This window comes from Ptiloglossa arizonensis, chromosome 1, assembly GCF_051014685.1.
Source record: "Ptiloglossa arizonensis isolate GNS036 chromosome 1, iyPtiAriz1_principal, whole genome shotgun sequence".
Classification (NCBI taxonomy): Eukaryota; Metazoa; Arthropoda; class Insecta; order Hymenoptera; family Colletidae; genus Ptiloglossa; species Ptiloglossa arizonensis.
Genome location: NC_135048.1, coordinates 28,632,786 through 28,657,483, shown reverse-complemented (window position 1 = coordinate 28,657,483; position 24,698 = coordinate 28,632,786). Strand labels below are relative to the sequence as shown.

Genomic DNA, 24,698 nt, shown 5'->3' with positions numbered 1-24,698 from the left:
TTCCCGATGAAAAAAAGGAAGCGAAGGAAATTCAAATTCAAGCGTAGGCAACCGTACCGGTAGTTTGTCTCGATTATTAGCATTTCACTCATTAGTAGACATACCTAACACTTCGGTTACACACGACACCTCTACGTACACTCAAAAAAAAAAATAAAAACTAGCAAAAAATGATAATGAATTAACGGTATTCTAAATGTAACGTGTATATGATGGCTGTACAAATGTAACATTTTTTTCCGTTATGTATGATGATATTAATGATAATGAGAAGAGAAAAAAAATAAAAAAAGAAACAACGGGAAGATTCGATGCAAAAACGAGGTATAAATTCAATTTAAAACAAAGGAAAAAAAAACAAAAAATAGGACACGTGTGCGTATCGATCGATGCAAATTCGGCCACGCAGCCGGCACGAGTCTTGATCAATTGATTCACCCACGAGTGATTTACCAATAAAGTACTATTACTTTTAATTATTATAAAATACCATTTCTGTAATAACATTATGATATAAAACCATACATTGAATGGCAAATCTCGGTGGTTTTGATTACCCGTTCCTATTCGTAGTTTCGTTCTCCTTGTGGTCGTGCCCGCCGATAGCGCTGTAAAATAGTAAATACAACGATTCTGATGCGACGAAACTTTTGTGTCGTTAAAGATAAAGTTTATTGTTGCTGTTTATAATTCATTTCTCGGCTAGAAATTGCATATTCGACGTGGAACGAGAACATCGGTGAATTGTCAAACGGCAATCCGCCCATAATACCGAACAGTCTCGTTTTTTGCGAGTAGTTGTAACGCACGAAAGGTTACACTATTAAAAGACTCGGCGTGCCAATGTGGCCGCAAATATTCATAGATAACGTTTTCTTTTTCTCCTTCATTTTTATTCGCTTTCTTCTTTAGAGCGTTCCCTTTCGGAGCGTCTAGATTTCTTCTTGCGTCGACTCGGACTTCTGGATCTGGATTTATGCCTACGAGATCGCGATCTCGATCGGTGTCGATGCCTTAAAGAGATACAGAATAATCATTATTAAGTTTAATTATCGAGAAACAAAACGGTGTATAAAGAAATAATTAAATTAAATAAGAAGTATGCGTTACGCGAAGTACAGGCATTGTTCGATCGTCAATTTTATGTGCACTGCTTTATTACCGCTCTTTGTGTCGATACTGGGAACGGGATCTATCGCGGTCCCTTTCTTCGTCTCTCGACATCGAGTCTCTTTCCCTTTCTCGTTCCCTGATCATGGAATCCTTTTCCCTTTCACGATCACGATCTCTGTCCTTATCTCGTTCCCTATCTCTTCCCATTGAATCTAGTTCTCTGTCACGATCTCTTTCCCTATCCCGATCTCTTTCACGATCTCTAGAATCTCTAGGCGGTAGTAGCGGAGGGATATTCGTAGGAGGTACCATCGTTGGTATTGTTTTGGGACCAGTGTCTTTGTCATCCTCTCCCTCTGTCATTGGAATAGCTAAATTTGTCGGTTGCCATGTCTAAAGTGAAAGATAAGTAATCAGTTCTTATCAGTGATACAGTATTATTAACGCACAATTGCGTTAATACACGATTTAACTGTAGATTAAATAAAAGTCAGATTGATAAGGCAAATAAGATTGTGTTACACGTACTGGATCATTACCCCACTGATTATCCTGTGTGGGTTCGTAGCTTTGATAGTATGGGTCTGTTTCTGGCATGTAAAAGGGTGTTGGTTCTCCTGGATATCCAGGAGGTGGCATGTCAAACGCAGGAGGCATCCCTGCTCCTGGTGGTGGCACGCTCATATCGGGGAAACCTGGTTTTCTAGAATACTCCCTCCTATCTGCAGTCATTACTTGTATCACGTTTCCTTTTGGCGGGGATTTGTCGAGATTCCTTCTAGAGGCTAAACCTGAACTACCAATTACATCTATTGTCCCCGCCATTTTTCTTCCTGGAGGTGGTCCTGCTCTTTTAGGTCCCATTATACCAGAATATTTACTGTTATCGTTAGTAATCGCCACTTGAGGTACACGCATACTACCCGCATTACCACCTCCGCCTCCTGCATTCAGTATCAAACCAACTCCAGATTCACTTCTCATTCTCTTTTGTCTTTCACAATATGCTCTCCATGTTTCCTCGTTAAAACCGTAATTAAAGTAATCGGTAATGTCCGCTCCAGGTTGTCTCCAAGGTTTATCTTCTAACTGATCTAAATTGAATTCATGAGCGGGCATACCATTGATAACTCCTATAGTTTCAAATTCGTCTATGCTGAATTTCCCTGGTTGCTTGTTTAATTTATCTGGTACCCCTGATGCATTTGTAAGTAATCCTCCCCTTTTAATGTTAAGGCTGCCATATGCAGGAGTTGATTTAATATCACCAATGACGACATGCACGTCGTCATCGGAATCAGAATCACTGGCTGCTTCACCATCTTCTTGACTGGAAGGTTCTCTCACTCCATTTTTGTTTACCTCTGTATTACTTTCATTTTGAGCATTATTATCCGATGGAGATTCTTCTTCTACTGGTTCTGCCTCTTCAGATGCCTATATAAGTAATAATACTAACAATAATTCCATTTGATTTTGAATCGTTTACATACGGTATAGGTTATGTAGATCAAGGAAAGACGTATATTTTATACGATAGAATACCTGCATTTCTACTCTATAACATAGCGTAAATAATCATCATATACAAGACTTTAGAACTTTCATGTCGTAATTGTTTTTGGTTTATTGTATTGGAATCAAATCCGATAACAGTAACCGGACACATAGGTTAGAAAAAGTATACCTCTGCTATTGGATCTGAAACGCTTTCTGTTTTTTGATCTTCCGACGTTTGCAACTTTTCCTGAATCGTAACCAAAGTCGAATCATTTTCTTGGTTTTCTGGCTCAACGGACGTCGGCGTGTACTCTTTTCCATCAGTCGAATCACCGTATAACCACTGATCCTCGTTTTCGTCCGCCATTTTTCCTTTTCTCTCGCTTGACAACTAACGTACCCATGCATTCAATATGTTCGCGTAAATGCAACACAGATTCATGCCACATGAGGAGAAAATCACTAAGTTCTGTTTTCCTTTCCCCTTCGTCATAGTTTTAAACATAAGATATATTAATTTAAACTTACAACTTTTGACTTATAAACTAATAGAAGTTTAAAGTTTGTTGTTGTAATAAAGGAGAAATTTGCTTCAATTTGATTTTATTAAAAAGGAAAAATGACATTTTAGAACTCTCTCAGGCCTAATATGTTAATTTAATTATGACATTAAAAATATACATTTTAGCACATTGTGTTAAGCACGAAAATATAATTAGCACCACCAATGTCTGTATGCAAATGCTGTAAAGTGGCCATCTATCTGCAAAAATGGGAATTATTTCTCTACAAACTTGGGTATTTTACTGGCTAGTTAAATTAATTATCGGACCAAGAATAAAACTATTATTTATTACATATGTATCGTAACAGTTTAATAAATAATAATCTATTCATTGTATTAAAAAATTTTTTTTATTTATGAAAGACATGTCGAGCTTATCCTGGATCTATATACCAGTTTATTGTGCAAAAATAAAATATTATGAAATCTAAATAACGTCATTCAGCATTTTAACTACATGCCAATTACAAGCGTACATGTAGAAAATAAAAAGTGGACTTCGTGAATTTCGTGATTATTTCTTCACATGGCACGAATCTAGATTTTTAAATGCTCAAAACATAAACTCTTCGTACTACAGGTTCGCCAACAATTCTGTTATATTGATTAGTACAAAATATATTATTTGATAATTCAAACATTCGACGTATGATACTTTTACTAATTTATCTAAAATCAATTTGAATTATTTTAATTAACATTTTTTATACTGTTAATTAGTAACTACAATCGCCGATACAAAAGTTGTTACGTGAGTGGTACGAATGCGTCCGAAAGATTTTAATGATTTGACGTGTACAAAACTATATAGTGAATTACTGAAATACACTGTTTCGTTGTGAGGTTGTGTTTAAGATGGGTGGCGACAAAAATAACGAAAATGTTGTAAGTTTAATAACACTAACTACACATGGGCCATAAATTAATATTTACTAAAATATTTATTTGAATATTTCTAATTCTGATACAAGTTAGAATCATTATTCATTGTTATATTTTCTTCGCCGATGCATGGTCAATACATCGTGCCACGTATGGTACATTCATTAATTTGAAAATAGATTTTTGTATAAAATTTATTATATTTATAATATATGATTATTATTTAGTACATTACACATTTTTGGAATAAATTCTTACAATTACCGGCATTAAACCTGGACATTAATTCATTGTAAAATTTATATGAAAATATTTTCCATGTATATCAATATTTTTCTATCTTTATAGAGGTTTAATGTTTCCAAATGAAAATACTTATTATAACAGGTGGTGAAAATCAATAAGTGGGACGGTTCTGTCGTGAAGAATGCACTGGATGATGCAGTTAAGGATGTACTTACAAAAAAATACAACTATTTAGAAAACTTTAGTTTACTCGATGGAAGATTAGTTCTTGGTGGAGTTGCAGTACTAGTAGCGATTGTTGCTCTGCTTTCTGACTATCTTTATCCTTTCCCAGCATCTGAACCTATTTTAATTACTTGTGTCTTAATATATTTCTTTTTTATGGGACTTTTGACATTGTACACAGCACATAAGGAAAAGGGTATATTTGTTGTTGCAATTCAAAGGTAAATTTGAATGTATTAATAGTATTTATTATAGTTTATGACTATGAGGAATGATCCTTAAAGCATTAAATTGCATTTCTTCATTTCAGAGATCCAGCAGGTTTCAATCCTGATCTTATTTGGGAAGCAAGTTCATATTTGAAAAAACACGACGATAAGTACATCATTGTACTGTCTGTCAGAAGTACAGCTACAGGAAATTTGTATGAAACTAGTGTCGTAAAATCTGTGGCAAACTTTATTGATGTCAATGGTGTTGTTATTCCCGAATTAATAGAAAATGTTATAACAAGCATGCACGATAGTTTAACCAGTCAACGTAAAGAGAAGTAGCAGAAAACATAATATTCTTTTGTAATTAAATGCAATTGTCATGCTTTTTTAACTCAAATCAATTGTTTCTTCATATTTTATGTATTTCTCTGATACGAATGTGAAATATGATGAGAGAATAAAGGCCACCGATTTAAAATGACGTACGTATTGTAATTTATGTTTAAATATTATAGAAAAACAAATATAAACTTTTACATAGCCATTAATACAATAAAAATATTTTTTATCCACTTACAGTGCTAATGAATTATTTACATAGCTACGTTACACTTACAAATTTTTCTTGACAATATGTTACTGCTGAAATTAAACGTGTGTAGTCATCAAAATATCACGTGTATATCTTTAACCATTAAGAAATACAAAAGTAAAATTACATATGCGAAAAGTACATAAATAATATATGCTTAATGAAAAATTAAAATTATTGTTCATTGTTTCCTAAACAGGTACATTAATACAAAATGTGCCACTTTCTTACACGTCAAAAGAATTCATTCTTTAATCTGATAAACATGCATTTTGAAAGTTTTTACAAGAATGATGAATAGAAGAAATAATCCAATTAATTTATACAGTATGCAATCCTTAATTTCAAGAAAAATAACCGATTCCAGATTAATGATGATTTATAAATTACTTATATCCTACATTAACCGTGTGTTGTATCATCTTCTACAAAATCGGCTGCCTCTTCTCGCGTTACGCAGACAACGTGAGAAACTTTGTTCCTAAATTTGACACCATAAAATTTGTTTGCATGTTGTAACAATTCTGGCCTATAAAAAAATTTATCATAAATAATGTGCTAAGAAATGATGTTGTCTGATTATAGATATAAAATTACCTAAATGTTGTCGTGATAAATTGGGCATCGGAACTAAGTTCGTGAATCATGTCTGCTACAGCTTTTCTGTGTTGCGCGTCTAGAGCCTGATCAATTTCATCGAACAAGTAAAACGGTGCTGGATCACACTTTTGAATTGCAAATATTAATGCTAACGCTACCAGTGATTTTTGTCCGCCAGACAGTTGATTCATTTCCCTCATTTCAGCTCTATGACCGGTAAAAGAAACTCGTATACCTAAATAAGAGTAAAAAGTTTCGACGATTTATTTACTTCCTCAGTTTTTTATTTGTTACTTGAAATCCGAATATCGCATATTCTCTTACCAACTCCAATAAATCTATCAGAGTCAGCTGATTCTGTCGTTGTGTCGTCTCCTTCATCACCATCCGCTGTCTTCATGACTAATTGTGCGTGACCCGATGGCACAAGTTTTTTGAACACCTCGCTAAAATATTTGCTTACCTAAAAATAGAATAACATAAATAAAAATAATAAAATGAAAAGGTAACTACATGAAAGTACGAAATAACTCTTATACTTGTTTAAAAGTAAATTGAATTGCTTCGCATTTACGTTGTTCGAGCACGGACATCAATTCTTTAATTTTTTCATCGCCTCTGTCTAATTCCTCTTTTCTTTTTACTAGTTTCTCTTTCTGATCACTGAATGACATGAACTGATCCAATGCTTTTTTATTTACATGACTAAAATGAAATTCGAAATATTAATAATAAGATACCTTAAGTTTATATAACATAAATTTTAATATATTTCATTTCTTATTATTGTACTATCGTTATTTATACCTATATTTTTTTAAATGATTGTTTGCTTTTTCCATTTCTTTAAATAACTGTTTGGTAGACATAGCACTAAACTTAGAGTATACTTCGTGACTAGGCAGTGCACCGAGCTCAGTGATTTTTTGTGTACATTCTACTATTTTCTGTTGCAAAATATTCAATTTACTGGCTAGTTTTTCTAAATCTTTCGCATCAGCTTCTATTTTTTCCTGTGCTTCTTTTTCCTTGATTTTCCACTTTTCAACTTCTGCAGATTCTGCTTTTTGCTAAATAAAAAGAAATAATAAACACATAATACAGATTGTATATAATACAATTAACTTATTATTGTTTTTACCTTTTTTATAGCATTAGTAACTCTTTCATTCTGAGCTTTGAAGTCTGCATTTACTTTTACTAGTCTCTTTTCGATATCTGCTAATTGTGCTTTCGATGATTCCAATTGACGTTGACGATCTTCCACCGATATCTCTTGCAAAGCTTGAACCAATTCATCTTTCCTTCTTACTAAATTATTGGTTAATAAGTTTTCTAGTTTATTTTTCTCAGCCTCTAATCGCATACGTTTGGCAAATGCCTCTTTATTATCTTTTGTTAAACGTCTTATATCGTCATTCAATGTATCCACCTAAAGTAGCATTAGTAATAAATGAACTATTCAAAACAAATTTTTTTTCACTTTTATTTCACATACCTGACGCTGATCAGCAACAGATAATTGTGCCATAAGTTCCTGGTGCAATTCACTTTCCAAACCTTCCTTTGTCGCGCGCATTGCTTCTAAACTTGATGTGCACTGCGCCAGACTTCTTTCTTTTGGTGTACGGTATCTTCCTATTGCACTCAGTTCCTCTTTCATAAGTCGTATTTCTGCTTTCATTTTATCATATACATCTCTATTGCAAAATGCTCAAATTAACATTTCTGTAAATTTAGTGCAAATAATGTAGAATTGGATAATGATAACTTACTTAGCTTTACTGTTTTTAGTTTCAGTTCGCTGCATTTCGCTAACATAAGAACTGATATTTTGGTCTGCCTTTCTAATTTCGTCTTTAAGGGTCGCGAGCTGAGATTCAAGAGATGAAATTTGTGCCATTAGCTCTGATCTTGTTTTTTGTATTTCCAACCGTGATCTTAACGTATTGAAATATCCACCAGTTAACGATCCTTTTGATGATACTTGGTCTCCTTCTAGGGTTACACAATCCAAGCCGGAAGTACGAGCTAAATTTGTCGCTGTCTCTAAGTTACGACAAATTAAGGTTTTTCCAAAAATATACCTACATTTCAAAATAAAAATTACAAATTTATAGTTTTACCAAAATATAATTATGTGACTTTAGAAATTTTATTAGATATTATTTACCTCAAAGCTTTATCATACTTCTCGTCATACTCCAATTTTGATATCATAGGCATGGCATCACTAGTTTTTGGATAATCTATATCTTTTACATGAAGTCGATTTAAAGGCATAAATGTTACTTCTCCTGGAAGTCGTTGATTGTTCATTTCCTTCAAAATTTTTGTTCCGAATTTATCGGTTTCTACGATATGATGGAATAATCGATTTCCAGCAGTCACCTCTACAGCCATATAAAAGTTCTTCTCGCAACTAAAGTTCTCAATCACAGGCCCATAATAACTACTCACCTCATGAGCCATATCTTTACGTGTTCTACAAAATAAATATGCATGAGTAAATACAACTGCCTGTATGTAATATGTTGATATTTACCGAAACGTATCCAGCACTTTTCGGACACTATCTCTTCCATTTAGAATAGGTTTTCCAGCCATGGACCGTAAACTTTGATCTGCTTTCGCCAAATCTTCTTTGAGTCCTGACAAATTAAGTTGTAACACACTTTCTTGACGATACCTATAATAATATTATAAATTTAATTTATATCTCATTAAATATTCGTAAGTATATTAACGATAGTATAATAAACAAACTGTTCTTTTCGAGTAGCTTGACATTGGTCCTTTGCTTTAGTTAATTCATAATATTGTTTATTATGCTCGTCTATTGATGCTCGTTGCTGTTCCATTTCACGAGTGTGTTCTTCTATTTTTCTCTCTAAAATAATTTGTTTTTCTGCATCTTTTTTTAAGTCTTCACTAATTTTTCTTTGGTGTTCTTCCTTATCTTTAATTTGTTTGGTAAGTTGCTTAAGCTCGTTTTGTATCCATTTGTCTCTCTCATCCTAATACGAAAGAATTATTAAAGCACTATTTTACATTTTTATCTTGCATATAATAAAATTATATTCAATACCCTGCTAGTAAATTGACTGCCACGACCTTGCTTAGCATATAATTCTTTTCGTTTTTGCTCTTTTAATTGCAACTCGCGTGTACATTCCTCTTCCACACGTTTCATTTCTTCATACTAAAATAAATTGTTAGACATAACTTTAAATAAAATGTTATCATTTGAATTCATGAAGCACAATAACGAATGACGAACAGCATACTTCTGGTTTGAGTACTTCTAATTCTGCTTCTCTTGCTGCAATGTTTACTTTTAATTTTTCTAATTCCTGTTGAGCACGTTTTCTGCTGTCATTATCTCCTTTTACTTCTTCCAATAAATCATTAATAGTTAAAGTCAATTTGGTTTTCTCTTTTAGTAATTGTTGTTGTTCAGCACTGAAAAATAAAATTTTCAGTTGTTTATGTAAATTCTTATTTATATACATTTTCATGAATATTACCTAAGTGTATCTCGTTCTTCTTTTGCAGTTTGCACTTCTTTCTTAGCTTCTTTAAGACGTTTTGTTGCAGCTCTTACCATCTCTTGTGCAGTTTTTGCTTCTGCACCTAATCGCGCTTGTTCAGCACCACTATTAGCCCTAGACTTTTCAAGTTCTTCCAACTTTCTTTTATTCTCTTTAAGTTCTCGTTCGTGAATTGTATATTCCAAACAGCGACGTTGTTTATCCCAGCATTGATACTCCTTAAGTTCTTCCTTTTCTTCTTCTAAAGTCTTTAAACGTTCCTCTGCAATTCAAACATACAGTAAGTATTTTCTAAAAAATTATTACAAGCTTAAATAAAAATATACCTATTGTTCGTAAAAAGTCTTGAATTTTTTCCAATTTTCCTTCTGTTTCTTTTAAAATAAATTTTGATTCCTCTCGTCTATCATCGTATACTCTAGTACCAGCTACTTCTCTTAATAATTTTAGTCTTTGGGAATCGGGGGCTGTTGCCATTTGATTTATCTATAAAATATAATTTGTTATATTTTTCTGTGTTTAAACATTGCAAATTTATTATGAAATATACCTTTCCCTGTTTTACTATATAATATGGATTTGATCTTGAAAATCCTGCTGATTCTAGTAAATTCATTACGTCATTTCTAGTTACTATTCTTTTGTTAAGGAAATATTGATCTTTTTTTGAACCAATCACTCTCCTCAGATATACTTCTTCTTTGTCAATCTACAGAAATAAATAACTTTGTAATATAAAGTTAAAAAACAAGTAATAGAACATAAAAAAGCTATAAGACAATAAACATTACATACCGGTAATCTTCCATCAGAATTGTCAAATATAATTTCTACATGTGCAGAAATAACTCTTGGTCCTGTACCTTCATGTAATAAAGCTTGTCTTTGTTCAGGTCTGAGGTGAGAAAATTCATCGCTTAAAACGAATTGAATTGCATAAAAGAAATTACTTTTGCCAGAACCGTTTCTTCCAACTTAAAATAAAAACATTATGTATGCAATTTCAATTTAAAAATGTTTTCATTACTTTTAATGAAATAGTTATACATACCTACTACATTGTGTCGTGGATCAAAAGGTTCTACTACTGTCTGTTCACGGTACGACTTAAACCCCTGTATAATTACCTGATTATAGAAAAATTCATTACATAAAATATAATAATTCATATATAAAGTTGTATTTTATTAAATTGCTGTACAAACATTATGTTAAAGTAACAGTACCATTTTTCTAACATCAAATTATTATTGCTACATATTTTTAATCCTCTTAAGTAAATTTAGATATTATAGTAACATTTCTGATAGGTTTGTGGTCAACTAAAGGTTAGTACATTTTGTTCGACATTAGTACTGGATATGTGATCGTAATTGAAGAAAAAAATCAATGACAACGCATTGAAAACAATCTTTATGTATGCTAAAATTTATTAACAGGAATAATATTTACTTCAAACGCTTAGCGTCTGTCGAAAAAGAAGTAGTGTGGAACACGCAAAAAGGGACATGAACTCGGAAGACAATCTATCGTTATTTTCTAATACCTGTTTGATGTACATAGCGTGGTTATATATCACACGAGTATTTCTCGTGTTACACTTTACGGTACTCAATCAGGAAAGTAAATTCTCTGTCACTGAACGGAACAAAAACATTCAACCGACTTGGCAAAGCGACATTTGTGAGGTGATCGCTAAACGACAACATGGAAAAGTCCCTAGATTTGGGCGGGAGACTTGACTCTATAACCACTATATAAGTAAGAAAATACTATTTTTTAATCATGGTTGAAAAAACCATTATAATTTCTCTGTACAAGAATTAATAAAGAAATAAAAACATTAAGTAATTAAACAAAATATCTTATTATAAATTTTCTTTCGACGTTACATCTAATCAAAAATTTATACAAACTCAACAAATGCTAAGAAAATAAAAAAAATATATATATATACTTCTATTTAGTGACACAATTTACATAAGATACTAGGTTTATTCTATACCTCGTATGTGGTTAAATGTGCTATATTTGTTTTAAATTTCAGAATGATATGCAATCTGGAATACTTTACGAATAGAAAAATATTCCAAAACTAAAATATTTGCATATATAACTTAAAAAATTCATCAAACATAAACGAAATTTATGGATAATAATTATGTTATTAAATAGTCAACAATTTCAATGCAAACTTTATTTTAATTAAAAATGATTTCATTTCTAAATTATTAATAACTCGTATCACTTAATGATGAATACTCAATGCATCACTTTGAACTTCATGGCTTAACTGTGTTTGTAAGTTAGATAATTTATTCTTCAATGCTGCAATGCCCATCATTACAATATTCTCAGGTTTTAAAGCTCCACTACTTTCAACATTGAAATAGTATTTATTTGGTTTAGCTTCCCAATTGAATGGTGCTTCATCTGAAACATTTTGTTAATTATCAGTTATGTACACAACAGAAAATTTCTCGAATCCTACAATACTTACATTGATCCTCTTCTAATTCACTGTATTCTGATTTTGGCCATTCATCAGGCTTTGGAAACAATGTATGCCTCATAGAATTGTCTGGATCATATTCAAAACTTACACCAGCAGTTGGATTCCATTTTGCATGTTCTTTTCCAAAGCCTTTCTTGGCATATGCTCTTAGTTTTAATTCTTGGCCCTTGCGTAACTTTACTATCAATATCTCTATTAAAGAAAAATAATCAATTCATTTTGTACTTAATGTTACAACATTAATAGATACATGGCTTTGGAAAATATTAACCATCTGTTTCCCCATATTCACTAGCATCATCCTCTCTATGTCTAGATGTGACAGGGAGTACTCTTGGATCGCTGGATTTAAAATCTGCAGTAGTTACATGCCGTGTTTGATCTTCTGTGCATTTTACATCTAATGTAAACTCCACGCTACATTCTGGACAGAAATCCATGCATTGGCAATCTCTTGTATATTGTATTCTATCAACAACCTAAACAATATTAATACAACTCTTTTCATTTTTCTGTGAACTATCTTTTAGTCATTAAATTTTGAATTTTATATACTTACGTCATCGCTAATTAACGGTATCATGCCGATTCTGTGGGCCAAAAATTCGTCACTTAAAACTGTTGAATTGGCTTCCAATTGAATCCAATCGATAGCCATAGTAGGTGTTTCTGCGATAAAGACGCGTCTCATACTGTTTGCTACACTGTAAATGTTTTAAACATTTAATAATACGAGATGAAAGAACATTAATTTTGGTATAACCTGTCTTACCTTAACTCAGTATCCTCTACTTGAAATTTCACGTTTTCTTCGGTCAAATCGGAAATATGAACTGATGGCTGATTAGCGTACGGCATTGTATAGAACCTTATTATTAAAGAAACAACAAAATTCTGTTCTATGTGTAATAAACTTGTCTCGATGCTGTTGAACGATACGTCAAATCCTTCTGCTTGTGTTTATACTTTGTACCTTTGCAAGTGTAGCGCCATCACGGACATTCAAATTGAAAAAATTTTCCCGCTTTTATTTGATAAATATGTAAGTTGTTGATAATTTAATTTTTCTTTTTATTGGAATTATGAAGAAAAAACATTTAAGATATTAAATACATTTTATTTAAAAAATTCATCACATTACATTACATATCGTTCATCACGTAATACGAAAGATAGACAAACTTGTGTCAAAGAGTATATCTCATCGAATACTACACAGCACAATTTTTTTCAAAAACTTTCGTTTCAAATCAAAGTAATATTATCAGCAAGACTGAGAATATATAACCTGTATATTTATGTTATTCAATTTTGTATTACATTCATTTAAATATTGAACGATAATCAGTAAAACCTAATAATTAAAATTATTATTTAGATAAGTCATAACTTCGGTTAAATACGTTTGATCCTTCTTATAATTTCACATGTATAGAAGAATCTAGTGTATGGTGTGTGCATAAAATTAATAAATTATGTAATAAATAATGAGAATAAGATAATATAATGCTGGTAACTCTTATTAATCATAAAAAATGTAAATTCTATGGTGCTAATGCATCTTTAATGCGATGCAATAGCGTTTATGGCACTAAAGTTTTGTAAAAATTGGAAGACTGTGGTCTGAGAGATACTATTTGTTCGGTATTTCGAGTATATTTGTGCAATTATAAATTATTTCAATATAAATATATTTTAAATGCAGCATAAATTGGAATACCAAAACGTATAAGAGCTGAACGGGCGGTATTCAGAAGTATTCAAAATATTTTTACCGACTAAGTTTCTTACGAAAAGTGATAAAAATTTGTCTAATGGATTTGGCAATTGATTTTCAAAGTTCGTCTTGAAAACGCTCGATACCCAGTAAATGATCTCCATAATCTGTGGCTTCACTACCTACAAAAGCGTCGTGATGGTCCAGAATTTCATCAAAGGATAGCGTATTATCGTGATTATCATCGGATACAGCAAATAGATGAGCTACTTCATCACTAGCTATTACTCTAAAATGTTTATGAATTTGGTAACATAAATAGTATCATATAATTATTAACCAAAATGTTGTATAAACATTTTACTTACTCATTACTAGGTAATAGCCAAGAAAGTATTTCATCTGAATCAAGTTGCCCATCACCATTTTTATCATGTTCGTAATCGAATTTATTTTTTTCTATTACCACCCACTCTTTATCTTCGGCTGTAGCTCTGTTTCCAATATATTCTTGGAAACTAATAAATCCATCCTTATCTATATCATTCTCATCTAAAGCTTGTTTGAGTAGAAGTGGAAACATTCTAGGTGTTTCTTCAGGATGAGTGTAAGCTTTGAACTCTTCTGGGTCTAGATAACCATTTTGATCTATATCAGCAGCCTCAAATGTTTGCTTATCAACAGTTATGATCTTCTCATCCACTACTAAATCTTCTGGATCCGTGCCATATGTATCTTGCAGAATTTCATCCCAACTGATTTTACCATCATCATCTGCATCAGTATCTTCCAATCGATCTTGAGTTTCTTCTGTGGTAAGCATACTATTTCCAAAATAGATTTTCTTATGTTCTTGTTTTGAAGAAGTTAATAATGTTGTAAATATATTTACCTAAATGAACGTAAAATCCAAGCTTTCAGTTCATTTCTCTCAATAAATGTATCATTATTCAAATCCATTTTTGTTAATAAAATTCCTAATCGTCTTTTTGATTCCTTCGTCGGAAGTTTGTCAAATTCTTCTGCTTCTTTCACACTTCCTGTGGATGGTACGTAAAATACAGTTCATCATTGGTAGACTTTATAAAACATTGATACTAGAGGTATTTCTAGAATTCTAAGTTCCTGTACAAATAATATACACAGTATTATGTACATACATACCAAGAATAACTTCATGTTCAAATTCTTGATGGTCTTCTGCCGTGTCTCGTGAAATACATGCACCATCCTCTATCCTTTCTTTGGTATTAGGTTTGTTGTTATGTTGATGAGTGTGTATGTGTGCAGATGCTGCATTTCCGAATGAAAACAATCCACAGATCGTGACAACCAAAAATAGAGTATTCCTTACACGCATCCGACGCGTATGCATCTTAAGTTTTGAAAAAAGCCTAAAAATGAGAATATAAAAGTTGGGTAACCTCACAACATTAAAATTTGACACGTATGCTGACATTCACATCGACATCATTACGCGTGCGTGTAATAAAGTTATCAACGTTTTCTGATTGTAAATTTCTTTAACATAGTAAAAAAAGAACGCTTATTTTTGCAAAAATTTGTTTACATATTATGAAATTGTTAAATTCAAAACAAAGTTCTTAAAATACTTTGCTGATATGTCGAAAGTGAAACTTGTAAAAAATCACAGTAATTCAGAGAATATTTCACATATTAATACTTATATAAAGACAAAGTGTACGATAATTAACTTTCTTATTAACTAATATTACACACCTCTCTAAAACTGTCAAACTGTTAAAGCCGGTAGAGCATCATGTTTTGTTGCAAAATATTAAATACGCCGGTTTTATCGAAAATTGTGATTAAAGAAATTCTTAATTTTGTTTTTCACATTTATTTGATCACAAGTCGAAATTTTTCTTTAAAGATGCCACTCGCTCATACACGTGTTGGAATATTGAATTCGTGCTTCATATCACGAAAAGAGATGAAGAGGAAAAAAGGCATCGGACCTGCTTAGTCGCGACCAGTATGTGCAGTCATGACTTTATTCTGGGGTGCCTGAACAAAAATAGATTGGCCGCACTAACATGCGTTCCATTTATTTCTAACTTCAGTAATCATCTATTGAGAGAGAAAAGGAGATTTAAAGAGTAAAATATCAACGCGAGAGGCATTTATTTTTTGAGTTGCGATAATAACGATAATATTTAGCGAAGATGTTGAGCGAAAGCTTTTGTTTCCGAAAATATACGGCTGAATTATTTGTAACGATAATGATAACTAATTCCAAATTGAATGTCCCATTATATCATCATAATAGTTTATATTATTATTACTACTTAAATTAACTTATATTCTTTACTATTCTTATTGTCTCCGCAAAATTGTTATTATATGTTGTCGTAAAAGGATCATACTTTTGGACAATAAATCTATCTATCAATATAATTTTTTACGATCGCGATTCAATTTTTAGTGACAAATGAGATCAGAAAAACTTCTAACATTTTAGAGAGTATCATTTTGTCTTAAGAACATACGCAATATATAAGTAATTACACTTTATCTGCTAAATCTTACAAAAGATTTAGCAGATAAAATTTGTACGGGATAATAGGGTAGTATAAGATAAAGTTTTAATAATTGCGTTCTACCATTTACATCAATTAATTTTAGATATTGATTACATTAAAAAAAAATTAATCAGAGGCTATATAAAAAGGTCTGCTCTTTTTAATTTCTTAAAACTATTTATGTTATTAACTTTCTATACTCATAAAGTAGATAATTACGGTACATCAAGAACTCATGTTTGTAAGTGCAATTTTAGTTTAAAATTATGTGTACTTTATCATTAGCCTCTTTGTATTTTCTTTTAAACTAATATTTTAAAGAAATTTTATTTTTAAAGAATTTAAACATAAAAATTTAAGATAAGTATTAAATTGCAATGTAATTTGGAAATATATGTTAATTTTTAAAGCAAACTGTCTATTTTAAATCCTCTAAACCGGCTGAAATTTGCAACCATCTACTGGCGGATGATAAAAGGTTAAATATTCAAACATATTACCGACACATGCTAGACCGAAACAAAAATCAAAAATTTAGAATTACCACTGATGAAACTCTCTACATAACTACTCTTCAAATTGTTTGTATTGTATGTTTGATACATTAGTATTATTTGCAAAAATATCTGGGACTTCAAATATTTATATTTTTTTACCATGCATCGGCAATGTATTATATATATATATATATATATATTATTTGAGGATTCATTAAACATATCAGTCCGAAAAAATATAATAATAAGCTTCATTTATTCTCATAGATAGAACCTGGAAAATTTTAACAATACGAAACTATTCTAACCGTTTAATAAAACTTTTCAAGTCCTGTTCATTCACAGAGCTCTATTTTTTAATATGTATTTTGTATTTTAAGAGAGAAATGATCAATACCTGCAACTTTTTTCTTTGATTCATAATTTAGGATTAGTCTAGAAAATGAAAGCAAAGTAGGGAAAGAAAGAAAGTTACTCGTGTTACTCGAAATGTTTCATTGAAATATTAAAAGTTCATACATTTGTATGCATTATAGGAGTTTTCAATGTTCAATGTTCAATTGTAGATAAATTAATTAATTAATTCGAGCAAAAAAAATGAACTCCCTAACTTAAAACTTATTAATTCAGAGTCATTTACTAACAATAACCCAATTAAATAAATAAATTTGTAATATTTATATTTTAAGATACAGATTCAGCTAACTTAATGAGAACCTTATTTTTTGGCACATTCTCACCTATTGAACACAGCACGTTTACAACTGTTCCATTTGTGACTGCTCTAATGGTATGCTATGAACAAATAAAAAATTAACTATTAATTCTGAAAGTATATTGACAATTGATTAAAATTTTATTAATTCTATAGAAGACATAAACGTACTTCCATTTTCATAGCATTAATAATGAGTAAGGCGTCGCCGATCTTAACAACATCTCCCTCTGAAACGAATAATTTTTCTACAAAGCCTGGCATGGGACTTAAAGCTTTGCATTTATCTAAATTGATATCATCGCATGAAAAATTAGAAGAAACTTTCCTAGAAGTTGTTTCAAACTGCCACTCGCGATCCTATAACGAAAAATGGAATTAAAATAAAAAATTCTTGAGCAATATTTCAAAGGAAGGTATTTGTGAATAAAATTGACTTACCTTGGTAAATATATGTAATTTGTTATGAATTTTGGTTATTGTCGCCTTGGTAATACATTCGTCGATTTCAACATATAATTTCAACAAGTTCTTCCTATTTTTTAATGTACCTGTTACTCTTCTCCAAGGACCAATACCTTTAACTCTCATAGAATATACTTCAGGCTCAACATATTTTACTTCAATTTCAATATCATTGTCACAAACGTTAAAACAAAAAGTTTGCTTTAAAGTATGATTTATTCTTACTCCGATTTCAGTTGCAAAAGGGCTAAAAGGATCAGAAGTTGTAAAAGAGCATTGTAAAGAATTCATGTCTTGATAAAGTATTGAAGCAAGAGTAGCTTGTAATGCAACTTCGTTTGGTACATATAACTTAGGAAAAAGATCTTTGCAATGTTCTTTTATGAAATCTGTATGTACTAGACCTTGTCGAAAACTAGGATGAGAGCATAAGTCTTTGAGGAATTCTATGTTGGTATCAAGTCCAGCTATCTAAAAGTAGAAAGTTGACAAATTTTTTTAAAACTTCAAAGTTTAAATTTTTACTGCAACAGTACTCACTTCGTATTCACTTAACTTCGATCTCAGTATGGATAGTGTTTCTTTTCTATCTTTTCCCCAGACAATTAGTTTTGCAATCATGGGATCATAATGTATTGACACTTCGTCTTTCTCACGAACTCCAGTTTCGATTCTAATTTTTCCTGGTATGATTTCTGGAGTTCTCAAATACGATAAATACCCAGCCCCTGGTAGGAAATCATGCCTTGGATTCTATGGTTTATTGTAACAATGAACAAACTCAAACAAAAAACAAATAAGCTATGGACAGACATATCAACAAATGAATCATCACGCGATTACGAAAAAGACAAATTACATTATTTTGTAACTAAAACACACAATCAAGCCATTTGTTAAAAAACAATGATTTACCTCAGCGTAAATTCTTGCTTCAAATGCATGCCCATGAAAATTGATTTGTTCTTGCTTTAATGGCAGTTTTTCTTCCATCGCAATCCGTAATTGCCATTCAACCAAATCTAATCCTATAATTGCCTCTGTGATGGGATGCTCCACTTGAAGACGGGTATTCATCTCCATGAAGTAAAAACTTTTTTTTTTGCAATCCATTATAAATTCGACAGTACCTGCTCCAATGTATTTTACTGCCTGCGCAGCACTAATTGCTATTTTACCTAAGTCTGATCTTAAATCTGCTGAGATGTTTGGCTGTGGTATATTATAAACATTATGCATTTATAGTGTCATAATTTCTAACTAATGTATCAATTGTTATATGCTTTAAACAATTACACATACATACTGCAGGAGTTTCTTCAATAATCTTCTGATGTCTTCTTTGAACAGAACAATCTCTTTCAAACATATGAACAATGTTTCCCTGTTTATCACCAAAAACTTGTACTTCGATATGTCTTGATTCTCTGATATATTGTTCGAGCAAAACTACTGAATCACCAAATGCTTTTTTAGATTCGTTTCTTGCACCCTGTAAAGCCTCAGAAAACTCTGATTCTTCTAAAACAATTCTCATTCCTTTTCCTCCTCCACCATGTACAGCCTTTATCATTAGTGGAAAACCTATTTCTCTTGCTTTCAATAGCAAAGTTTCATCAGACTGATCATCTCCATGATATCCTACATTTATTAATAACAAATATAAAGTATTGATTATATTTTCATTATATGCTTTGCATCAAACAGATTGTACCAGCTATAACAGGAACTCCAGCCTCAATCATTAAAGCTTTTGAAATGTTCTTTATTCCCATACTTCTTATTACACATGCTGGAGGTCCAATAAATATAATGCTCTCCTTTTCACAAGCTTCTGCAAATTCTGCATTTTCAGAAAGGAATCCATAGCCAGGATGTATTGCTGCACATTTTGATCTTCTTGCTATAGATAAAATTTTATCTTGCCGCAAATAACTCTGGCTAGAAGGTGCAGGACCAATGCAATATGCTTCATCTGCTTGTTCTACATGCATAGAACCATGATCTGCCTCACTATATACTGCAACAGTTTGTATTCCCAATTTTTTAGCAGTTCTTATAACACGGCAAGCTATCTCTCCTCTATTTGCAATCAAAATCTATAATACAAGCCAAATATTATACTCAATAGACACTAAATTACGTACAAAATCATACACAAAGAATTAGTCCTTACTTTGTCAAATCTGATTTTTAAAATTCTCGAGCAGTGCAAGTTTTGTACTCTTGTATTTAATATGCTATGCCTAATCAAAAATAAAAACGTAATAATTTTAGACACTCGTACAATCAAATATTTACATCAAAATTTCTTTAGTTTACTTACTGTTTAAATAGACTTCTCAATTTTTCGATTCGATGCATGTTCCTATCCTAGAGCAAATTATAGCGGGGAATAACCGATGTTGTTCTAGATCTTGTTTCGTATATTATTTGTACGAGTCATGATAAACATAATCACTGCTGAATAATTTTATCAAAAGGTTATACGCACATGTCAACACAAGTAGATAAGATAATTATGTAAATATGTATTACGTACCTACTTTCAAATTTATATGCTAGTACAGTTGTAAAAAAAAAACATATTTTTATCTGTCGTTTCTATATGGTTTCATTTATTAACGTGATGCAACACACAATTCTTCTAAAAGAAATGATACTTTTTTCTCTAACATTAATTAGAAAACAATTTTTGTAAGTAAAAAAAAAAAGAACTTGGCCCATGAGGGGATCGAACCCGCGACCTTTGCGTTATTAGCACAACGCTCTAACCAACTGAGCTAATGGGCCATCTTATTCGAGTATGAAAGAAAGTTCATGAAATTGAATAAGAAACTATCAGCTTTAACTATTTTATCCATTTATAGTTTAAATTAGTGGCTCAGTCAGGTACTTCATATACTACACGTAGTGATACATTAAACAAATTTTATGTATAATGAATACATACATATAATATACAGTAATTTAAAAGATAACAATACATTTTCTTTGAAATGTATGATACTTTTTAACATGGTACATTAAATATACAAATTTTTATGAAATAATATGCTCTTTATTTTATACAGTACAGTGCAAAGGATGGATTAAAAAAGCAAGCGAGGTGAAAAAGTATGATAGTTTTTTATTCTCTTTCCAATTGGTTCGTAATCACACACCTCTATATCAGATTCAGAAGAAGTGTCAATTTCAACAATATTGGTTCTTTTACTGTGATTATCTAATTCTAGTACTTCCTCGTCTTCTCCAGAACATACATCTATCTCTGACTCTATGTCATTATCCTGAACTTTTAAAACTATCTCTCTGCATATAGAAATATTTGAATCATTGTTACAATTTTCCAAATCACTTGAATTATTATTTTCCTGGTTATTTTCCAGTTCAGCCATATTATTTATGGAATTGATGGAATCAGTTGCTACCTGATTAGACAATTGCAAATTATAGTCTGAAGGTGTACTAGTTTCATCAACATTAATCACATCTTCAATTGTAATTCTTTTGTTCGATATTTTATCACCAATTGAATTTACATTTTCCATTAAGTGATTATCCTTATGATTTTGAGATGTTTTTGTACATTCAATTCTTGAGCTATGTAGATCAATTGAATTCGATCTATCATTTAGTGAATAAAATGAATGAAGTAATCGGGCTCGCAAATTTATATATAACTGTATATTCTGGAAACATTTATCGCATAAATTGAGAGATTGTTCACTTGTTTGCACAATCTAAAAATAGAAAACGAAATTGAAATTTAGCTATAAATAATTCTAATGTATAATGGAAAGTGAACTTACTTTTACGCCAGTAATTAATTCGATGCTATGACTTAATTTCAGCTGCTTTTTAGTTTCATTAATATTTTCGATGTAATCATCTACTGAAATTAATAAAGTTTCGTCGAATACGTTCTTCCGTTCGAGGTCTGAAAGTATTTTGAAACATCCGCAACAAATAGCTTGCTAAAATTTCATGCAACAAAATAATTCAATGTCAATTTATTTTGTTCTGCAGAATTAAAGCATATACACGTATACTCGGGTTATGTTTGATACAATTTTATTTATTTTGTGAACAGTACCCTTACCATTTTGTTTTTAGTGATAAGGTTAGTTACTTTTCAAATTAAATCGTCAGTAATTCTAAGATATTACTTGACTGACTTCCATGACACTTACAACATGCATAGTAAACAACGCGACTAAAAGTAACAAGCTACTGATGTCACGTTCGAGTAATCGGTGCATGTATATAAACATACTGATGCAAATCCTATATATATATACCACGCACGCTATTCACTTACCATGTAGCAACAACCTATCATTTTTTCATAAAAGTCATCTTCCAGATGGATAAAAAACTTTTAGATGAAATTTTATAGAATTCTAAAAGATCACATATTTTTGAGTGAATCAAATGTATTATCAATAAGTTCTCTATATTATTATTAAAGAACATTTTTGTATGTGCTTGGGTATACTTGTCAAGAGTAATATATTTATGAAAATAAATGAAGAACAATAAATGTATATACACACATATATATATACATATTTATATACACAATTTTAAGCTTTATTATATAGTACAATATAATCTTTATCTCACATTTAATTTTTTAACAATGGAGATGATATCAGACGTAAAAGAATACAGTCTGCTTCTAGAAGTGTCAAATCAGTAGTTGCTCCTAAGAATCTTGTGGATAATTCCAAAGATTTTATCCTTAACATAACTTTAGAACCTCTGATGTAGTTACTAAAATGGTAAAATAATGAAAATTCGTTAACAAAACAATTTTTTTTAATACTTACCTAGAATTTTGTTTGGGTATTGGACATACGCAATGAAATTTCCATCCAAAATCTATATATAAATCGTTATTAACAACAAGAACAATTTCTCCTATTACAACCTGTCCACTAGGATCTCCTAACTGAAATGTAATTAATGTTATTATAAATATGAATAGTATCTCTATTATAATAAGTAAAAAAAATAATGCTAAAGTATACAATGTTACCAAAAATGATATTTACATCCATAAATTTTGAATGTCGGAGTAATGAGGTAAATGTAGGTTTTACTGTAGATTCAGAAGTTGTAACGATGTTTGAGAATTTCTGGAAAGCTTGCGCGAAACCGTGTATTTCAGGATTTGTATTAGACTTATTTTCTGCTTCTGTATTTGCAACATTTGTATCTGAGGATGTCTCTGTTGTATAATTTCGTTTAAGTATTGAAGTCGTTCGGAATTCATAAATGAAACGTAATTGTCTTATTATTTTTCCGTAACGTTGTATTTTGTCCATGGCAGTATACGGGAAATACAGCTTTCGTTAAAAATATATAGGTTATGTTCTGACGTTTACTTTGTTTCGAATGTTAGTCCTTAAACATTGATTCTAAAAATTTTAAAAAAAACCTTCTCCTATTTCAAAGTGGTTTCAAAGGATTCATGTAAGTTGTGTAATTGATATTACGTGAAAATAAAACGAAATAAATTGAACTGAGATTAAACACATTAGATTACAATTCTTTAATTTCCGACTAGCTGATCATGTTAAAGTTTATTAAATTTGATTCGAAACTAAAGATATATGAATTATATATTTTTGAGTCTTTTGTAAATTTTGAAACTAGATACGATTAAAGGCGAAAAAAATTATTTTAAATACATAAACACAAGTTATTTCTAATTTGATTTGTTCTATGAAATTAATATTGGTAACCTTTCCGTCATTGAGGAAGGAACACGATGTTTGTAAACGAAGATGTAAATTAATTTCGATATTGCATTTTTCAGAAAACGTTGCAGTAATGTCTATTTGTGGTATGCCATTCAATATTTTATCCAGAAATATTTCTACATCAACAATATCTAATCAAATAATTAAATTAACACGGTTAAGAGTAGTGGATAATAGTGAAATTGGAAAGCAGGCTATGTTAGAAGGAAAACCACCACGCTGTATACACATTTATAATAAAAAAGGAGTAGGTTATATAGGTAAGTCAGTTATGTAATGAGTTTCACAATAGTCTTTTATATTCTCACTTAAATGATATAGGAGATACAGTACTGGTTGCAATAAAGGGTGAAAAGAAGAAAGGTATATTGGTTGGGCTAAAGCAACATCAAAATCCAAAAATTCCAAAATATGACTGCAACAATTTAGTTCTCATAGATGACAATGGAACACCTTTGGGTACTAGAATTCATGTTCCAATTCCACATATTCTTCGAACCATGATGAAAAATAAAATGCACAGCAAAGGTGCAAATTACACAAAATTATTAGCCATTGCTTCGAGATTTGTTTAATTAATGTTTATAGTTAGAGCAATCAATTTCAAGGTATTAATGTATTACTTTCTATGTGTAATATAGTTCATTAAAATTTCCCATTGTCTCTTATGTTATCACCTGTCACATTTCATACAAAAGTTATATCTAAAAAATATTTAAAATAATTACTGCAAAACCTACAAAAACCGTTATAAGAGCGTGAACATAAATAAATAATAACTATCGACGTGTGCATTCTATTATATAAAACAAGATAAAAATAGGTTAAATGACCGTACGATTGGAATTAGGTTCATATTTAAATTAACCAATGAAATTTCAGAACAAGGTTCACACCTTTCTTACTTGAGATCCATTACTTAGCGAAACGTAAACTAATTTACATGTAACGATGTTTTTAGAAAAATATAAAAGTATTTCTTGAGCGAA

General features: G+C 30.9%; 10 protein-coding genes and 1 non-coding gene across 17 annotated transcripts; 3 read left to right on the top strand and 8 right to left on the bottom strand.

Annotated features, from left to right (window-relative positions):
* Window positions 1–451: 451 nt before the first annotated feature.
* Window positions 452–3,112, bottom strand: Fip1 (Factor interacting with poly(A) polymerase 1). Its single transcript, XM_076326613.1, has 4 exons — window positions 2,801–3,112; window positions 1,642–2,550; window positions 1,163–1,506; window positions 452–1,013 (listed from the first exon to the last, which is right to left on the bottom strand). Exons 1-4 carry the CDS (start codon window positions 2,978–2,980, stop codon window positions 893–895), a joined length of 1,554 nt encoding a protein of 517 aa, XP_076182728.1. The 5' UTR covers window positions 2,981–3,112; the 3' UTR covers window positions 452–892.
* Window positions 3,113–3,884: 772 nt separating this feature from the next.
* On the top strand, window positions 3,885–5,227 carry Spase25 (Signal peptidase complex subunit Spase25). Its single transcript, XM_076322124.1, has 3 exons — window positions 3,885–4,063; window positions 4,448–4,752; window positions 4,842–5,227. The coding sequence occupies exons 1-3, from the start codon at window positions 4,034–4,036 to the stop codon at window positions 5,083–5,085; spliced, it is 579 nt and encodes a 192-aa protein (XP_076178239.1). The 5' UTR covers window positions 3,885–4,033; the 3' UTR covers window positions 5,086–5,227.
* Window positions 4,480–11,188, bottom strand: Smc3 (structural maintenance of chromosomes 3). The gene is made up of 19 exons (XM_076314024.1): window positions 11,036–11,188; window positions 10,541–10,616; window positions 10,285–10,463; window positions 10,040–10,198; window positions 9,816–9,975; window positions 9,466–9,751; window positions 9,226–9,400; window positions 9,027–9,140; window positions 8,705–8,955; window positions 8,484–8,627; window positions 8,112–8,423; window positions 7,714–8,025; window positions 7,437–7,638; window positions 7,080–7,370; window positions 6,746–7,008; window positions 6,478–6,643; window positions 6,263–6,401; window positions 5,936–6,173; window positions 4,480–5,867 (listed from the first exon to the last, which is right to left on the bottom strand). The coding sequence occupies exons 1-19, from the start codon at window positions 11,048–11,050 to the stop codon at window positions 5,741–5,743; spliced, it is 3,609 nt and encodes a 1,202-aa protein (XP_076170139.1). The 5' UTR covers window positions 11,051–11,188; the 3' UTR covers window positions 4,480–5,740.
* A 484-nt stretch (window positions 11,189–11,672) lies between these two features.
* On the bottom strand, window positions 11,673–12,963 carry Rpii33 (RNA polymerase III subunit RpII33). Its single transcript, XM_076310862.1, has 5 exons — window positions 12,777–12,963; window positions 12,564–12,708; window positions 12,276–12,483; window positions 11,990–12,196; window positions 11,673–11,922 (listed from the first exon to the last, which is right to left on the bottom strand). The coding sequence occupies exons 1-5, from the start codon at window positions 12,860–12,862 to the stop codon at window positions 11,738–11,740; spliced, it is 831 nt and encodes a 276-aa protein (XP_076166977.1). The 5' UTR covers window positions 12,863–12,963; the 3' UTR covers window positions 11,673–11,737.
* A 182-nt stretch (window positions 12,964–13,145) lies between these two features.
* LOC143150782 (reticulocalbin-2) lies at window positions 13,146–15,096 on the bottom strand. Its single transcript, XM_076319702.1, has 4 exons — window positions 14,886–15,096; window positions 14,614–14,761; window positions 14,090–14,545; window positions 13,146–14,010 (listed from the first exon to the last, which is right to left on the bottom strand). The coding sequence occupies exons 1-4, from the start codon at window positions 15,094–15,096 to the stop codon at window positions 13,839–13,841; spliced, it is 987 nt and encodes a 328-aa protein (XP_076175817.1). The 3' UTR covers window positions 13,146–13,838.
* Mccc1 (Methylcrotonoyl-CoA carboxylase 1) lies at window positions 14,979–20,601 on the bottom strand. Of its 5 annotated transcripts, none has more exons than XM_076316908.1 (11): window positions 20,484–20,601; window positions 20,268–20,404; window positions 20,118–20,187; window positions 19,656–20,040; window positions 19,248–19,582; window positions 18,857–19,153; window positions 18,482–18,694; window positions 17,918–18,412; window positions 17,648–17,836; window positions 17,502–17,556; window positions 14,979–15,115 (listed from the first exon to the last, which is right to left on the bottom strand). In XM_076316908.1, exons 2-11 carry the CDS (start codon window positions 20,303–20,305, stop codon window positions 15,072–15,074), a joined length of 2,121 nt encoding a protein of 706 aa, XP_076173023.1. In that variant the 5' UTR covers window positions 20,306–20,404; window positions 20,484–20,601; the 3' UTR covers window positions 14,979–15,071. The 5 variants fall into 5 exon arrangements, with proteins under 5 accessions (XP_076173023.1, XP_076173840.1, XP_076174638.1 ...); XM_076317725.1 differs by lacking the exon at window positions 14,979–15,115 and adding an exon at window positions 15,640–15,773; XM_076318523.1 differs by lacking the exon at window positions 14,979–15,115 and adding an exon at window positions 15,684–15,812.
* Window positions 15,075–16,113, top strand: LOC143154269 (uncharacterized). Of its 2 annotated transcripts, none has more exons than XR_012994252.1 (2): window positions 15,075–15,200; window positions 15,616–15,737. XR_012994252.1 is itself a non-coding variant. In XM_076326567.1 (2 exons), the coding sequence occupies exons 1-2, from the start codon at window positions 15,344–15,346 to the stop codon at window positions 15,843–15,845; spliced, it is 309 nt and encodes a 102-aa protein (XP_076182682.1). In that variant the 5' UTR covers window positions 15,272–15,343; the 3' UTR covers window positions 15,846–16,113. The 2 variants fall into 2 exon arrangements, 1 of the variants encoding a protein (XP_076182682.1); XM_076326567.1 differs by lacking the exon at window positions 15,075–15,200 and adding an exon at window positions 15,272–15,422 and having other exon boundaries at window positions 15,616–16,113.
* A 59-nt stretch (window positions 20,602–20,660) lies between the features above and the next one.
* Window positions 20,661–20,734, bottom strand: Trnai-aau (transfer RNA isoleucine (anticodon AAU)). Its single transcript has one exon. It is a non-coding gene; the product is annotated as a tRNA-Ile (tRNA).
* Window positions 20,735–20,864: 130 nt separating this feature from the next.
* LOC143151416 (uncharacterized) lies at window positions 20,865–22,324 on the bottom strand. The gene is made up of 3 exons (XM_076320911.1): window positions 22,044–22,324; window positions 21,754–21,918; window positions 20,865–21,684 (listed from the first exon to the last, which is right to left on the bottom strand). The coding sequence occupies exons 1-3, from the start codon at window positions 22,044–22,046 to the stop codon at window positions 21,034–21,036; spliced, it is 819 nt and encodes a 272-aa protein (XP_076177026.1). The 5' UTR covers window positions 22,047–22,324; the 3' UTR covers window positions 20,865–21,033.
* A 182-nt stretch (window positions 22,325–22,506) lies between these two features.
* Mrps28 (mitochondrial ribosomal protein S28) lies at window positions 22,507–24,399 on the bottom strand. Its single transcript, XM_076323384.1, has 3 exons — window positions 22,999–24,399; window positions 22,774–22,895; window positions 22,507–22,717 (listed from the first exon to the last, which is right to left on the bottom strand). Exons 1-3 carry the CDS (start codon window positions 23,269–23,271, stop codon window positions 22,570–22,572), a joined length of 543 nt encoding a protein of 180 aa, XP_076179499.1. The 5' UTR covers window positions 23,272–24,399; the 3' UTR covers window positions 22,507–22,569.
* Mrpl14 (mitochondrial ribosomal protein L14) lies at window positions 23,104–24,364 on the top strand. Of its 2 annotated transcripts, XM_076324620.1 has the most exons (3): window positions 23,104–23,419; window positions 23,766–23,969; window positions 24,031–24,364. In XM_076324620.1, the coding sequence occupies exons 2-3, from the start codon at window positions 23,780–23,782 to the stop codon at window positions 24,282–24,284; spliced, it is 444 nt and encodes a 147-aa protein (XP_076180735.1). In that variant the 5' UTR covers window positions 23,104–23,419; window positions 23,766–23,779; the 3' UTR covers window positions 24,285–24,364. The 2 variants fall into 2 exon arrangements, with proteins under 2 accessions (XP_076180735.1, XP_076181548.1); XM_076325433.1 differs by lacking the exon at window positions 23,104–23,419 and having other exon boundaries at window positions 23,702–23,969.
* Window positions 24,400–24,698: the final 299 nt, after the last annotated feature.

What these genes read in the sequence shown, in the direction of transcription:
- Fip1 (XM_076326613.1), bottom strand. Translation starts at nt 2,980, where the DNA reads ATGGCGGACGAAAACGAGGATCAGTGGTTATACGGTGATTCGACTGAT. An exon ending in TTTCAGATCCAATAGCAGAG is followed by an intron (nt 2,551 to 2,800) that starts GTATACTTTTTC and finishes TTACTTATATAG; the next exon opens with GCATCTGAAGAGGCAGAACC. An exon ending in ATCAGTGGGGTAATGATCCA is followed by an intron (nt 1,507 to 1,641) that starts GTACGTGTAACA and finishes CTTTCACTTTAG; the next exon opens with ACATGGCAACCGACAAATTT.
- Spase25 (XM_076322124.1), top strand. Translation starts at nt 4,034, where the DNA reads ATGGGTGGCGACAAAAATAACGAAAATGTT. An exon ending in ACAAAAATAACGAAAATGTT is followed by an intron (nt 4,064 to 4,447) that starts GTAAGTTTAATA and finishes TTATTATAACAG; the next exon opens with GTGGTGAAAATCAATAAGTG. An exon ending in TTTGTTGTTGCAATTCAAAG is followed by an intron (nt 4,753 to 4,841) that starts GTAAATTTGAAT and finishes TCTTCATTTCAG; the next exon opens with AGATCCAGCAGGTTTCAATC.
- Smc3 (XM_076314024.1), bottom strand. An exon ending in AGACTTTTTACGAACAATAG is followed by an intron (nt 9,752 to 9,815) that starts GTATATTTTTAT and finishes TTTGAATTGCAG; the next exon opens with AGGAACGTTTAAAGACTTTA. An exon ending in TGATAGATTTATTGGAGTTG is followed by an intron (nt 6,174 to 6,262) that starts GTAAGAGAATAT and finishes ACTCTTATTTAG; the next exon opens with GTATACGAGTTTCTTTTACC.
- Rpii33 (XM_076310862.1), bottom strand. Translation starts at nt 12,862, where the DNA reads ATGCCGTACGCTAATCAGCCATCAGTTCATATTTCCGATTTGACCGAA. An exon ending in TGAATATGGGGAAACAGATG is followed by an intron (nt 12,197 to 12,275) that starts GTTAATATTTTC and finishes TTTCTTTAATAG; the next exon opens with AGATATTGATAGTAAAGTTA. An exon ending in TGAATTAGAAGAGGATCAAT is followed by an intron (nt 11,923 to 11,989) that starts GTAAGTATTGTA and finishes AAAATGTTTCAG; the next exon opens with ATGAAGCACCATTCAATTGG.
- LOC143150782 (XM_076319702.1), bottom strand. Translation starts at nt 15,096, where the DNA reads ATGCATACGCGTCGGATGCGTGTAAGGAATACTCTATTTTTGGTTGTC. An exon ending in TGAACATGAAGTTATTCTTG is followed by an intron (nt 14,762 to 14,885) that starts GTATGTATGTAC and finishes TACCATCCACAG; the next exon opens with GAAGTGTGAAAGAAGCAGAA. An exon ending in TGGATTTTACGTTCATTTAG is followed by an intron (nt 14,546 to 14,613) that starts GTAAATATATTT and finishes TTTTGGAAATAG; the next exon opens with TATGCTTACCACAGAAGAAA.
- LOC143154269 (XM_076326567.1), top strand. Translation starts at nt 15,344, where the DNA reads ATGTCGAAAGTGAAACTTGTAAAAAATCACAGTAATTCAGAGAATATT. An exon ending in TACTTATATAAAGACAAAGT is followed by an intron (nt 15,423 to 15,615) that starts GTACGATAATTA and finishes TTTTCTTTAAAG; the next exon opens with ATGCCACTCGCTCATACACG.
- Mccc1 (XM_076315264.1), bottom strand. Translation starts at nt 20,305, where the DNA reads ATGCATCGAATCGAAAAATTGAGAAGTCTATTTAAACA. An exon ending in TTGAGAAGTCTATTTAAACA is followed by an intron (nt 20,188 to 20,267) that starts GTAAGTAAACTA and finishes ATTTTTGATTAG; the next exon opens with GCATAGCATATTAAATACAA. An exon ending in CGAAGTTAAGTGAATACGAA is followed by an intron (nt 18,413 to 18,481) that starts GTGAGTACTGTT and finishes TTCTACTTTTAG; the next exon opens with ATAGCTGGACTTGATACCAA.
- LOC143151416 (XM_076320911.1), bottom strand. An exon ending in AATTAATTACTGGCGTAAAA is followed by an intron (nt 21,685 to 21,753) that starts GTAAGTTCACTT and finishes TTCTATTTTTAG; the next exon opens with ATTGTGCAAACAAGTGAACA.
- Mrps28 (XM_076323384.1), bottom strand. Translation starts at nt 23,271, where the DNA reads ATGGACAAAATACAACGTTACGGAAAAATAATAAGACAATTACGTTTC. An exon ending in GACATTCAAAATTTATGGAT is followed by an intron (nt 22,896 to 22,998) that starts GTAAATATCATT and finishes ATTACATTTCAG; the next exon opens with TTAGGAGATCCTAGTGGACA. An exon ending in ATACCCAAACAAAATTCTAG is followed by an intron (nt 22,718 to 22,773) that starts GTAAGTATTAAA and finishes TTACCATTTTAG; the next exon opens with TAACTACATCAGAGGTTCTA.
- Mrpl14 (XM_076324620.1), top strand. Translation starts at nt 23,780, where the DNA reads ATGTCTATTTGTGGTATGCCATTCAATATTTTATCCAGAAATATTTCT. An exon ending in AAAAGGAGTAGGTTATATAG is followed by an intron (nt 23,970 to 24,030) that starts GTAAGTCAGTTA and finishes TAAATGATATAG; the next exon opens with GAGATACAGTACTGGTTGCA.